Here is a 14,037-nt window from a genome sequence, read left to right as displayed (position 1 = left end):
GATCTGTGCTGACAGCTCCAAGCTTGGAGCCTACTTCAGATTCTGTCTCCCTCTCTCTCTGCCCATCCCCTGCTAATACACTATCTCTCCAACTCTCAAAAATAAATAAATGTTAAAAAAAATTTAAGCAAATGGTTTACTATTTCTAAGTTACAAAAGTATCGTCAAGTTACTCATAAAATTATTTGGGATTTTAGTACAAAATATATAGAGACATCATTCATATTCTCTTGTGTGTATAAAATGGAAAATGCATTAATATGTCCCCTGCATTCCTCTGTGAGGAATTTGGGGAGCTCAGGAAACAGAACCTGGTAAAGATTCTGGAAGAATCTACCATAAAGGACCTTCCTTGTATTTTCAGGGTTTTAAACTATGAGCAGTAATGAAATGGGTATTAAAACTGGTGTGTTTTGTTTTATCTTAATATTTAGGAAAGTAGATTGTTGAAAGAGGAGGAACTGCGGAAAGAAGAGGTCCAGACCCTGCAAGCGGAACTCGCCAGTAGACAGACGGAAGTTAAAGCCCTGAGCACCCAGGTCGAAGAACTAAAAGATGAATTAGCTACTCAGAGACGCAAACATGCCTCAAGTGTCAAGGATCTTGTCAAACAACTCCAGCAAGGTGCCAGATTCTCACACACTTAGACCTTCATGTTGTTTCTTTTAGTCATTGAGGATGTATAGAAACAGTATACTGCCATCAGGCTCTACCACATTGACTACAGCTGTATGTTCTTTTTAATGTATTAATGTTCACCAACCAAATCACTAAACCTCTTGTAGTTCCACGAATAGTCCATAACATCTTCTGTGCTAAAGGACACTTATTTGCACAATCCCAAAATGTGAGAATTGAAAATGTACCTTAGGGAAGTAGTGTCTAAATATTTTTGACCACATGCTCCTATCAGTAAAAAGTATGTAAGCATTTGTTCTCCAATTTATATGTATTTACTTATAAAGTTTAAACCTGTATTATTCTACATTAAAAATACAAATTTTAAAAGATCAGATGAAATACAAGTATAAATGGAAGTTCTAATATTTTCTCCTTATACATGCTATAAGTTGTTTTATTTAGCATCTGGGTACCTGCACCCCGCCTTGTAGAGATCATTGATTCATCTTAGGGGAAACTGAAGCCCAGACAGGTTATGAATTACCTGAACCCAACAGCTAGGCTTAGAATCCAGATTTCTTTTCATTTAAAAATTCATACAGTTATTTGGAGTCTATGCTATGTGCATGGATACAAAGGTGAATAAGATATATATTCTCACTTTCTAATCTCTACTTCTCTACTATTCCTCATTACTTAACGGTAAAATAGGGTGAATTAATAGTAATAAGATAAAAGATTTAGCATTTACTTAATATGAATACATTCAGGTATTTGCCATAAGAATTCAGTTTGATTTTATAGCCATAATTGAAGGGAAGTTGCCGGCATCACAGACATCATCTAAACCCATCAGGATTCTGAAAGTGGGGGCTGTTCCTAAGTGATACCATCATTTAGGGGCTGTTTTTGTATATCTTGTATTTGACACATATGTTTCCAGGTGTCATTTTATATGAATGACAACTGTGGCCCTCCTGTCTAAAGTATGTATTCAAGAAATTTGTTGTTTAAGCCATTTTTGCTAAAGTGATTTTAGCAATTGAGATCAGAGACAGTGGAGACAAATGGTCATGATAATTGTCACCAGCAATCCATTTCTTTTTCCTGCAGCACGAAGGAAGTTAGACCAGATTGAGAACGGGAACTGTGACAAGGAAGTCAGCAGCATGGGGAGTCGCTCGAGTTCGTCCGGTAAAACACTCGGGCTTCAGGGGTAACCTGGTGACTGACCGTAAAAAGAAGTAGCTTTTTGTGTGTTTTTGTGTGTGTTAAAAAGTATTGATATGCCTTTTTTTTTTCATTTTGAGTCATAAACATTTGTATTTCCAGTTAAATATTAATATTCTCATCACCATCCAGGGTTTCAAGCTTGCCATGGGGTTCCATATCATTTGTGTCTCTGCTTCCTTTTTTACCTGCTGCTGCTTTATTCTGTGTAACAATTTCCCCCTCACTTTTCAGTTTAGATTTGTATCCATTCATATAGAGATCAGGTATAATATGGTCTTTCTCTCTCTCTCTCGCTCACTCTCTCTCTTTCTCTCCCTCTCCCCTTTTTCCTTTTATATTACTTTAAACACCTGAAAACTAATGAAATGATCATTATGTATCAGATTTTTACATATATACGTGTATTTTTAATTTTTTTTAGTTTTTCTCATGGTAGATATGCCAAAGATTATGATTGATATCATTGTGGAAATGATGATTAGTAAAATATCAGTGTATTTGTCATTTCGGAATGCCAGGAACCATGCTAAGCACTTTAAACATATTATTGACTCTGCAGAGTAGTCATGTGAGGTAACTCTTATAATTCACATTTTAGAGACGAGGAAACTAGGATTGCAAATGGTTCCAGGGCTAGCTCCCAACTTCATAGCAACGGAACTCAGACTCCAGGGTCCGTTCAGGCCATTACACTGACTCCCTCTCGGGCATTGTACATTACGGGGAGGACATCAACTGGGCCAGTAGTGGGAAAATCCTATAGTAGGAGGAACATGGATCTGAAATTACACATACCTGTTTCGAACGCAGTCTGCCATTTATTAGTGCGCAGCCTCGAATAAGTCCATTCCTTGTCTTAAGTCTACAAAACAGAGTTGACAAAAGACTTAATGTTTGTATTATAAAAAGGACCAGAAATTTTTCTCAGCTCATGATGTTGGTAAAAATAGTAGCTAACACTTACTGAGTATTTATTATATGTACTGTTTGAAGCACTTTCACATATATTAACTCATTTAAATGAGGGTAACAATCCTATGAATAATATTCCCGTTTTAAGATAAAATGATAAAGGCACAGAGAGTTAAATAACTTGGCCAAAGTCACACAGCTAGAAAGGAGAGGAGTCCGATTTGAACCTCAGGAGAGTAGCTTCGGAGCCAAACCCACTGGCATATTCTATCTTCTCTATCTCTGTCTGCCTTTGGCTCCTGGTTTCTCTTCAGGCTTGTTCTTGTGACTTTTTCTGAGTTTTTTGTTTCTCTCTTACCACTTTTTCACCCTGTTGCTGAGAGACATAATAGGCCCTTTGGCACTTCTGACATCCATGTATTCAAAAACCAGAGCTCAGACCAGGTAGGACTTGTGTTCTGTGCCCAACTCTGTTGGAGTGAATATTTGAAAATGGCACTAGAAGAAATAATACATGAGATTAGAGATGACTTCAGACTAAGCACAATATCTGAATGGATTTTTTTTTTTTTTTGTCTTCAGGATCCCTCAATGCTCGAAGCAGTACAGAAGATCGATCTCCAGAAAATACTGGGTCTTCAGTAGCTGTGGATAACTTTCCAGAATTAGATAAGGCCATGTTGATTGAGAGGATAGTAAGACTGCAGAAAGCACATGCTCGGAAAAATGAAAAGATAGAATTTATGGAGGATCATATCAAACAGTTGGTAGACGAAATTAGGAAAAAAACGAAGTATGTATTTTTATGGTAACACTGTGTTTGAAATACCATTATTCAAATGGTAAAGTTACTGTTTTCAGAATTAATATCAAGAGCCTCTCTTTCAAAAAATAATTCTTAATTTCCCAGTCTTTTATTGATCACTTACTATGTTGTAGGTTTTGGGAATACAGAGATGAAAGAAAACACAGGTCTTTAAGGTGATAATAGAGTGCAATAGATACTGATTTTTTTTAAGTTTATTTATTTTGAGAGAGAGAGAGAGAGACAGCATGAGCAGAGTAGGTGCAGAGAGAGAGGAAGAGAGAGAAAGAATCCCAAGCAGACTCCATACTGTCTCTCCAGAGCCCAACACAGGGCTCAAACCCACAACACCATGAGATCATGACCTGAGCCGAAACCGAGTCGTCACCTAACCAACTGAGCCACCCAGGTGCCCCAGATGTTGGGTTTTTTTTTTAAGATACTAAAAAAACTTTGGATTTACAAAAAGAGTGCTCTACTTTACTTTCGATTTTCCTGACTGTGGCTCAGAGATAATACAGGGTTGTGGATTATCTTTCCTGTCGGGTAGGGTATTGTGGGTAATTTATTGGGCACCTGCCAAGTACAAGATTCTGTGCCTGTGACTTAACAAAATTTCGTGGATTTCTTACAACTCCGTGACTGATATGTTAACCGGTGATGCTCAGGTCAAATTACTAAATGTTCCAGAGTCACCACTCATCCAGAAAGTGACCAACCAAGAGCGGGAGCTCTGGACCCAGCTCTGACTGACTCCAGAGCCTGTGCTGTGCCACAGTCCTCTTACAAATGTCATGTTCTTCTAAGTAAGAGGGTTGGTTTGTTTTTTTTAAATATATATATTGCAAGTCTATATCCATGCCTTTTTAATTTTTATTTTGAAATCATTTTAGACTTAGGAAAATTTTGCTCATGACTTTTAAAAGAAAAAGGATAAAGTTCTGAGTTTAATAACAGGAAAATAGAGGGGTGCCTGGGTGGCTCAGTCGGTTAAGTGTCCAACTTTGGCTTAGGTCATGGTCTCACAGTTCGTGGGTTCAAGCCCTGTGTCAGGCTCTGTGCTGACAGCTCAGAGCCTGGAGCCTGCTTCAGATTCTGTATCTCTCTCACTCTCTGACCCTCCCCTGTCCACATGGTCTCTCTCTCTCTCAAAAATAAATAAGACACTTAAAAAAGTAACAGGAAAATAGAAAATACTAAAAATGGAGCAATAAAGAAATTACTCAAATATATTTATATTAAAGTAATAACAAAAGAAATTGAAAAGCAGAGTTTACATATCATTAATATAAATAACCATGTTGAACAGAAATGGGATTAAGAAACCACTGAATAAGAAAAGTTTCTTTATTTTTTTAATATACTTCTTTTAACCTAATAGGTACTTATTTAATGCTAATCATCTTTATACTTATGATTAGCTGACTCCTGTAAATTCTGGTGTTTTTAATTTTGCAAATATATACTGACAGTGTCATTCTATTTTACAGAATAATCCAAAGTTACATTTTACGGGAAGAATCAGGCACACTTTCTTCAGAGGCATCTGATTTTAACAAAGTCCATTTAAGTAGAAGGGGAGGCATCATGGCATCTTTATATACATCCCATCCTGCGGACAGCGGATTGACGTTGGAACTCTCTTTGGAGATCAACAGAAAATTACAGGCTGTTTTGGAGGATACATTACTAAAAAATATTACTTTGAAGGTATTTCTATGTTTCATTTACTCACCAATCAGTAAGCATGGTGTGAGGGGGCCTCTTCCACAGCATGCGCTAGCACATGAATGGACTAGCTCTGTAATGCGAGGTAGCCATTTGACCCAGAGATCAAATTTTTATATTTTTCATAATGAAAAAGAGTAAAACATCAGATTTGCTATTGGACAGACACTTGTTTATTTTGCGGTGGGCAGCCTCTGACCTCATGATTGGTTAGGATTGATCACTAAGGCTTTAAGGTTGAGGCATGTCTGGTCCAGTGTACATTCCAGCTCTGCTTTTGGCAGCTCTTACCTGATCTGACTGTTCTCTTTGTGCTGTGTTTGGGCCTCCATAGTCAGTGATGGATTTTAAAGAATTTTTAAAAAATTATTTGTTTAAATTTTATTTTAGTGTGCAAGCAGGGGAGAGAGGAAGAGGGAGAGAGAAGGAATCTTAAGCAGGCTCTACATTCAGCGCAGAGCCTGATGCAGGGCTCGATCCCATGACCCTGGGATCATGACCTGAGCTGAAATCAAGAATCAGATGCCCAACTGACTGAGCCACCCAGGCGCCCCTAAAAAAGAATATTTTAAATCTAGTAATAATTCTGTGCACCAGAATTTACTGTCACTTCTGTCCTGAAATGTAAGAACTCCTTTACTGAAAACTGTGGTGCTCCTAGTCAGTGTCACCAAGCATTTAAGACTCATCCTCACCCTTTTGGTTTCAAAACTTAAGCAAAAAGAGTTCATGCTGAATCTTTATATTTATGATACTTAAAAGTTCTGTTTTCTTTCCCCCGTTTCTAATTGGTAAAGGAAAATCTACAAACACTTGGAACAGAAATTGAACGTCTTATTAAACACCAGCATGAACTCGAACAGAGGACGAAGAAACCCTAACGAAAGCTCTTGTTCACTAAACAGATAAAAGCCACATAAGGAGCAGGTGCCACTGCCCATTATTGTTGGAAATTTCTCCCTGCTTTGTGTCAGCCAGTAAAAAATTGATTTGCTTCATCTGTATAAAAAAGTATCCTCTTACAATAGGAATGCATTGCTGTGTATACTGTAAGAGCAAAAGCTTTGATGAAATCTGTTTTTGTACAGTGGCAGCCTGTCCCTGAATCAGAACAGCTGAAATTGCTAATAGGCCTACAAAACGCTGAACGTTCCTACAAGGGCTTTTGAAGACCCCTTCTCCATGTTTCTTCCTTTTAAAACACATCATGTCAAAAATGATTCAGCTGTATAATACTATGCATGAAAGTACACATGTTCATCATTCCGTAATATGCTGTTTCTCCAACATGAAAAAACTAAAGTGATAAAGATTTTATTTGACCTTCCAGTATCCCATCTGGTTGTGTGCTAGGGGTGCCAGTGAGTCTTTACATTTGGCCATTTTGATGGAAGCTGACGGGAAAGCCAGCTCTTGGTCGCCAGCAATAATCAGCTGTTGCATATCTCCACCAGGTTTCCTTCTCTGTGCTAGGTACGTTTTGTCAGATTCAAATTGTTTGAGTTCATAGTTGAGTTTTTTTAGTCCTCAGTTACACAAAATGTGATTTTAAATGTGCTCATTTAGAAAATCTCTGTGGACTTCAGTTGTGTTTTAAAATGTGAAATAGATTATTCATTAGAGAGATGAATAATGAATTCTTTGAAACTGAAATACCCTAGTTTTACTGACACCAACTATTAAAATAAATGTGTAAGATTTTTATGCAGAAGCAGTTGCGCAGAGAATCCAGCATATGGCTGTTAGCCATTTCATTTGAGCACCATTGTTGACCATTGATACAATTATGTTTTCCAGGGGAGTGATCTTACAGTCCCCAAATGTGATGTGTTTCAGTATATTTAAAACACAAAATAATCACATCTCTGTAACCAAAGGAATTTTAGAGCCAAATTTGCGTATCCTGTTGGATTTTTACATGTTGCCAGTCCATAACATCAGTATTTCTACATCATCGAATTTTGTTCCCTCCTCCTTATTTGTATGTGTGGTTTTTCACATTCCCTGATATGTAGATCATTTCTACAGTAGGACACCTTGGCTAATATGCAGATGTTGCCACAGTGTCACTTTTGTTCTAGAGTTTTGCATCCTTTTTTCTCCCCTTAAGAGAAGTAAGCTTTGGGACGATGAATTAAAAGCCTTTAAGAAATTGTATGGCTCTAAAAGTTGGGCTAATGGTCACAATGTCCCGTTAGTGTGTTTTAACATTTTTTAAGTCAACGTTGTTTAAAAAGATCATGTACTTAATTTTTACTAAGGATTCAATGGTAGTGTCTTATTTTTTCTGTATATCGAGTTATGTCTTGTCACCCAAAACCAAAATCTTTTCAAAACGGAAGTAGAAGTTTAAAACCATCTTATTTTTCAAATAGCTGTAACAAGCGTTAGTCTTACCATAATGTGTCTTGTTCTTTTTACCAATAATAATCTATCAAAATAAAATAAGAGGGTAAGTGCAATCACATCTGAATTATTTTCCCCTTTGTTTCTAGACCTACTATTGATATTCCTACAGACTGCTTAGAGCAGCCGACAAAACTACATTCTTATGGCTGCTTATGTGATATTTATACACTACAATATTTGTTTTTTTCCCCCACCCAGACACAAAATGTATGAATGGAGACCAAATAGTGATCAGATCAAGAGTGTCCTATGTCTATACACTTTACAAATATATACATTTATTACACACAAAAAAGTAAAACATTCCAATATTAACACGTGCCACCATTTGGGAAAGTTACATAGTAAAGCAACTTTGGAAGAAAGCTTTCATAAATCATGTTCTGACTTGTTACTTTTCCCCCCATAAATATAAGAAACAATGGAAAGCTTTTGAAGAGAATGCTTTATTTTCTTTTTTTCTTCAGTTTCTGTTGTATCTTTTTGTGTATGGATTAGAACCAAGCAAAGTAATGTATGAAAATGTGCATACATTCCATCTTTATACTGACTCACTAAAAGCTCCTGGTGTGAGGATTTAGGGATTCAGAGAGTCTTACTATATTGAGTATACTGAGAGAAGAGTGGAGTGTCTGAAACAGGAAAATGGGCTGGGTAAACTTGAGGTCTGGGGGAATATTTATTTTATATGTTCGTTATTCATTGTGCATGTCAACGGCTACTTTGATTAGTTAGCACTGTTTTGGTTTCTTTGAACAGGAAATTATTTTGTGTGTGTGTCTTACCTGTATATGTTGACTAGGTTTTAATTTTGAAGTGAATTCTTACAGTGACTCCCTTTTTCGCATCCCACTTCAGACTTGAGCCTGCTAAGTGCTAAGGGTTGAAAATTGTGGAGTTGGTGTTTTGGTTTTTCTTTTAACTTTCTATCTTCAACACCAATTCATTTATCTTGAATTATTTCATCTGGCTACCAGCATGTTATTTATTCATTTAAAGAACAAATGTTTTGAAAATCTATTGCCTGGCACCATCCAGGGTATCGTGATTTTAGTGGTGAACTGACCAGGCTGGGCTCTTGCTGTCCCCATGGAGCTGCGGTCTAGTGGCAGTGACAAGGAAGGCAGTAGCAGCAGCTCTGAGCCCCACAGCTCCCAGCCAGCCGCCGGAGGAAGAGGGTTAATCCAGTTGTGCGAGTGGTGACCCTTCTAGAAGTCTCACTGCGGCCCGAAGCTTTGGGAAATGAGCCTTCGCTCTGAGGCGGGCTGAGAGGTCTCACATGCCTGGCCATAATTCGCTGTGAACTTCTTAAGAAAAAAGAAAAAAATCCAAAGCCCATAGAAAGGTATTTGATTTTTGCCATTTTAGTAAACTATGATGCCTACTCGATGCTCAGAAAGGTGAATCTAATCATGTTTTCATGTGTGTTCCTCAACTTTGTTTCACAGTATATTATTTTCTGAAGATTTTCTTCATAAATGTTAGATCAAGATTTACCAGTAGGAAAAAACCAAGACATTAAAAAACCATTAATGTTGTAAATGTTATATATGCTACTTGTGGTGAAAATATTTTTCTCAATCATGTTGTTAGTATGGTTAGTTTTGCCTTATGAATGTTGACTCGACTAGCCTGTTTTTCAATAACCTTTATAAGAAACAAAACAATCTTTTTTTGACACTAAGATTGTTCATTTTTAACACCAGTTGGTGGCACTAGAAACCTGAAATTTTTCAAGGCTCTGAGCAAGAGCAAATAATTGAAAATGTATCCAAACATGAAGAATTTTCAGGAAAATAAAAATATAATTGTATATTAAAGATGTATTTTCTGGGATGAGTTCTTTTTTAAAATGCATTTATGCCTGTTCATTTTGATGATGATAAACCTTGTTTATCTTCCAAAAGTTCATGTATATATATGTATGTGTGTATGTGCATTGTACAGATAAATCTTTAATTTGATTACACTGTTCATTTTGTAAATATGTTTCTGTATAAAATGAAGCTTTTCAATTCTATGTATATATTGTACTTATTAAATAGGTAATGCCTGTTTACCAAGTTGTATTTTATAGCATCTTTGATTATTTATTTACATACACCACTTGCTAAACAGACTGATTCTCCAGACTGTTGGCAAGACTGATTCAAATTGCTTGAATTTTCTTTTTTAAACTACACTTGAAATTTTTGCTTTCCACAGCTGTCTTTATTATACCAATTATTATTAGAAGTCAGTAGTAAGCAGTTTAAACTGAATGCCAGGTTCTATTTTAAATTTGTCTTTAGATTATTGGTAGCAAACCTTGGCCTTTTACAAAAGGCAAATTTTCACATGCCTGTCTTCACATAGACATTTTCACATGTCTGTGTGAGAATTTCTCATTGAACTGGGTGAGCCAGCAATATCTTCACATTTTCCATGAAACTATGTAACTTTCCCAGATTATCTAGCTTTCATAATAAAGATCTAATATGTTCAATAAAAATATATTGAAATGGCGTTAATTCCATGAAGTTAATGTGTGTGGCGAGTATTTCACCTCACACCGTGTCGTTTCCCTTTCTCTAACCGTTCTGGTACACGTAAATTATGCCATGTACCTTAGTGACTCCACCACTGGAAAGAACCCCCTGAAATCAGGATCCTTGGCATAAAGGGAAAGTTAATAGAATAGAGGAAGCTTGCAGGATGTCCTCAGTAGTCTGTTTTGGTAGCCTAGGGTTTGTTTGCAAGAGAAAGGAGTGTGTACATGCGAGAGAGTGAGCAGGAAAAGAGATGCTGGGGGGCGGGGGGTGTTCTTTGTTGTTTTGGTTAGTAGTTTCTTAACTGTCGGTTTGACCTTCAGCGAAGAAATTGGAAAGACTATTCCACTGAACTTCTATCCATGTTGGGTTTTTTCTTAACTTGGTTCCATTCTGTGAATGTAGGAGTACGCACTTCCTTAGGACCGGAAACTCAAGATGCCTCTGGCTGACAAATGCCTGTGCTGTTTTAATGATTCTCTCTGCAAACAGTGTGACCAGACTTGATGTTCTTGCCCCTGTAGAGATGCACTATTAAGACTCGATTGTGTGTGTTTTTTTAAAGCATGCATTTAAGAAGTACTCAGGAATTTTCAGCCTTATTTTATACCTTTATGATTGCCCAAAGGCCATGCTGTGGGCTAGACTATCTGCTCCGTCGGCTAAACTATCTACTCCTAATTGCACTAAATAAAAGAGGAGGGGGGGGGCGGCTAGTATGTCATTTATTCCAGAGAAGAATCTCTACCATTTAGCACATTGCAAAGTTAGTTCTGTTAATTTAGGACCCACTGAAATAAAAAAAACTTCCTGAGAGTCAACTTATGCTTGCATTAACTTGGGAAATACATAAATACTAGAATGGATTTCCATATCAGTGTACTGTGTAGTTTTTCTTGTGTGTGTGTTTTTAACAACTCAGGTGCAGGGGCAGTAAGTAGTGTGTGTGTATGTTTTCAGCACCCTCCTACTTTGCTTGTTTCAGGAAATGTCAGTTAAACTGTACACTACTTATTTCTTAGGTTCTTTTTATAAGCTCTGACCAGGTGAGACACCCCCAAATCCCTATCACCCCTGCTGCCCTTCCTCCAGGTTTGCCCTGCTTCTGTCCACCCAGAGCCCCAATAGATCAAAAAACCAAAAGCAGGTACCCAGGAAGCCTGTGCCAAGGGAAGGTACTGCTTTGGTTTCAGAACTAGCTTCTTCCTGAATTTTGTGTTTTGTTTTTGTATGAATTTGGGACAAGGATGGAGGGAGACCCTGCTGGGACAAGCAGGCCAGAAAGAGTCTTTCCCCGGCATCCTGACTGGAATTCAAAACTTCTTCTCATAGAAATCCTATTAATTTTTTTTAAAGTTTATTTCTTTTGGGAGAGAGTGGGGATGGGGCAGAGAGAGAATCCCAAGCAGGCTCCTGCACTGTCAGTGCAGAGTCCCAGGTAGGACCCGAACTCACATGAGATCATGAACTGAGACCCAAGTTGGACGCTTAGCCAACTGAGTCACCCAGGTGCCCCCAAATCCTTTTTTTCTTTTTTAATATTTGTTTTTGAGCAGGAGAAGGGCAGAGAGAGAGGGAGACAGGACCCGAAGGAGGCTCAGCACTGACAGCAGCCAGCCTGATGCAGGGCTTGAACTCACGAACCTTGAGATCATGACCTGAGCCAAAGTCGGATGCTCAACTGGCTGAGCCACCCAGGTGCCCCGCCGAAATCCTATTTTAAATAGTCCTTTATCCAAAGCTTATGTGTAAAAGGGGCTTTGTGTGTTTGCCTAAAACATTTATTACGTTTTTTCTTTTATGAGGTTCAGTGCCTTCTAAACTTCCAAAAAAGAGTTGAAGCAGAGGCTGGGGGGCTGAGCTCTGTGGGGGGATGATGTCCCACATGCTCAAGCTCCAGGTGCCCCGAGGGATCGGATGATCCAGGCTCACAATGTGTTCTGAGGTGGTCGACACAGCGTCTGGGGGGCCGCATCCCACGCTGTTGAGCACAAATGTCATGGATGGATTTTAAAGATCAGACTCTTCCTGCAGGGATGAGATAGTTACACTTCGGCCACAACTTTGGTCATGGAGCAGAAGAAACTCTTGGTGAGGTTTTGGGATGCTTTCAAAGCAGTATAAATAAGGCGAATACTGCTCCCACACAGATGATTTGTGTGTGTTTGTTTTTTAATGCTTATTGTTTTTGAAAGAGGGAGACAGAGCATGAGTTAGGGAAGAGGCAGAGAGAGAGGGAGACAAATCCGAAGCAGTCTCCAGACTCTGAGCTGTCAGCAGAGTCCAATGCCAGGCTTGAACCTGCAGACCATGAGATCTGACCTCAGCCAAAGTCAGACGCTCAACTGACTGAGCCACCCTGGGGGGCCCCATGATTTGGGTTCTGATAGAACCCAGACTGTTGGCTGTCGCCAAGCTAAAAAACCAATATGCTCAGCAAAGACACACATATAAAGCCAGTTTTTCATCTTTTCCTAGATTTTCTTCCTGCCTTTGCATTCACTGAGTACTTTGTATGATCCAAGTGTATCTCTACACTTGGCCTGTGAGGTCTGCCTCTTTTTAAAATGTTTTAGTGGTCGCCCTGGGGCCTACAAATCACCTTCAAAACAGGAAACATTTGGCGTATTTCTAAGTCTTCATTGAGCAGGAGCCACCCCGGTCTTCTGCGAAGGGCCCAGAACTGCTGCTGAGGGCAACACTTTCTACCTGCTTTAGAGGCAGCGGACGGGAAGGACAGCCAGGCAGAGTTGTACAAACACACCCACATATACAAACAGACATACAGACACACACAGAGATACACAAAAGGGCACTTATATGCACTTGCTCATACATACTTACACACTCGTGCGCATGTACACACATTTCAGAGGCGCAGCTTCCTTTTCCAGACTAAAGAGCGCTTCGGGGAGAACATCCAGTCCCGAGCGACCAGACTTTCAGGTTCCCCAGACTAGTCACATTTCAAAAACAATGTTTTTGGAGCTTGTTGACTTTTGTTAAGCGAAGATCAAAAAGGATTAGCATTTATCACCACAATATCATAAAAGACAAGATGATTTACCACTAAAAAAACAAGTGGTTGAAAGGTTCAAACTCTGAAATGTGTGTGGCTCTTTGAAACACACACACCGTGTGTGTGTTTCTCCGCTTGCCGCAGCCTGCAGCGGTGTGCAAAGCACTGACCCCTCCACGGACCATGAGGAAGAAGGCTCGGAGTGGAGGTGATTTGGCTGAGGCCACGCCTTCGGAAGCCACCATGGGTGCCTGCAACATGGTTGACCCCCACACCCTTGTCATTCTGAATGTCCTTGGAACCGAATGAATTCAGGAGGCTCTAAAGGTGGAAGGTGTGTGGATTATTCATTTATTGCCTCTCGAATCTGAGTGCATTCTTTAACATCTGCTCTGTGACAATCCAGAGAATTCCCTCAACCATTTCTCCTTTTAAGTGAGCATGATGTTAGGCTTCCTCGGGAGAGGACAATGGAGGCACATTACAAGAGGAAGAGGCTTCTGGAAGTTTCTATCAGGGAAACTGTTCCTCAGCGGACATCCAGTGGAGCCTGCCCCAGCCGTCCCTCTGCAACTCTGCGGCCCTTGGTGCTAACCTTTCTGTGGCCTTCTCGATGTGGAAACTAAAGCCCCCACACACTACACACAGTTATTCATGGTCCAGAGAGTCACACACGGAATGGCCACTCCAAGTCCACACCACTGTTTGCTGACTGTCTGTTCCTGGGTAGCCTACTCACCACTTGCCACAGGACTTCAGACCATCTCTGGGCTGGCCAGACC

The 14,037-nt window shown here is 39.2% G+C and overlaps 1 protein-coding gene across 3 annotated transcripts in view; it reads left to right on the top strand.

Moving 5' to 3' along the window:
- CCDC186 (coiled-coil domain containing 186) overlaps nt 1-10,213 on the top strand; it is a 49,971-nt gene extending 39,758 nt beyond the window's left edge. For all 3 annotated transcript variants that reach the window (XM_029932609.1, XM_029932610.1, XM_029932611.1), the window contains exons 12-16: nt 435-624; nt 1,735-1,815; nt 3,349-3,559; nt 5,062-5,281; nt 6,097-10,213. In XM_029932609.1, the coding sequence (XP_029788469.1) occupies nt 435-624; nt 1,735-1,815; nt 3,349-3,559; nt 5,062-5,281; nt 6,097-6,180 (786 nt within the window). In that variant the 3' untranslated portion in view covers nt 6,181-10,213. The remainder of the gene's footprint in view (nt 1-434; nt 625-1,734; nt 1,816-3,348; nt 3,560-5,061; nt 5,282-6,096) is intronic.
- Nucleotides 10,214-14,037: the final 3,824 nt, after the last annotated feature.

Source organism: Suricata suricatta, chromosome 2 (genome assembly GCF_006229205.1).
Source record: "Suricata suricatta isolate VVHF042 chromosome 2, meerkat_22Aug2017_6uvM2_HiC, whole genome shotgun sequence".
Lineage (NCBI taxonomy): Eukaryota > Metazoa > Chordata > Mammalia > Carnivora > Herpestidae > Suricata > Suricata suricatta.
The sequence above is the reverse complement of the archived record's forward strand: the minus strand, read 5'-3'. Positions and strand labels throughout refer to the sequence as shown.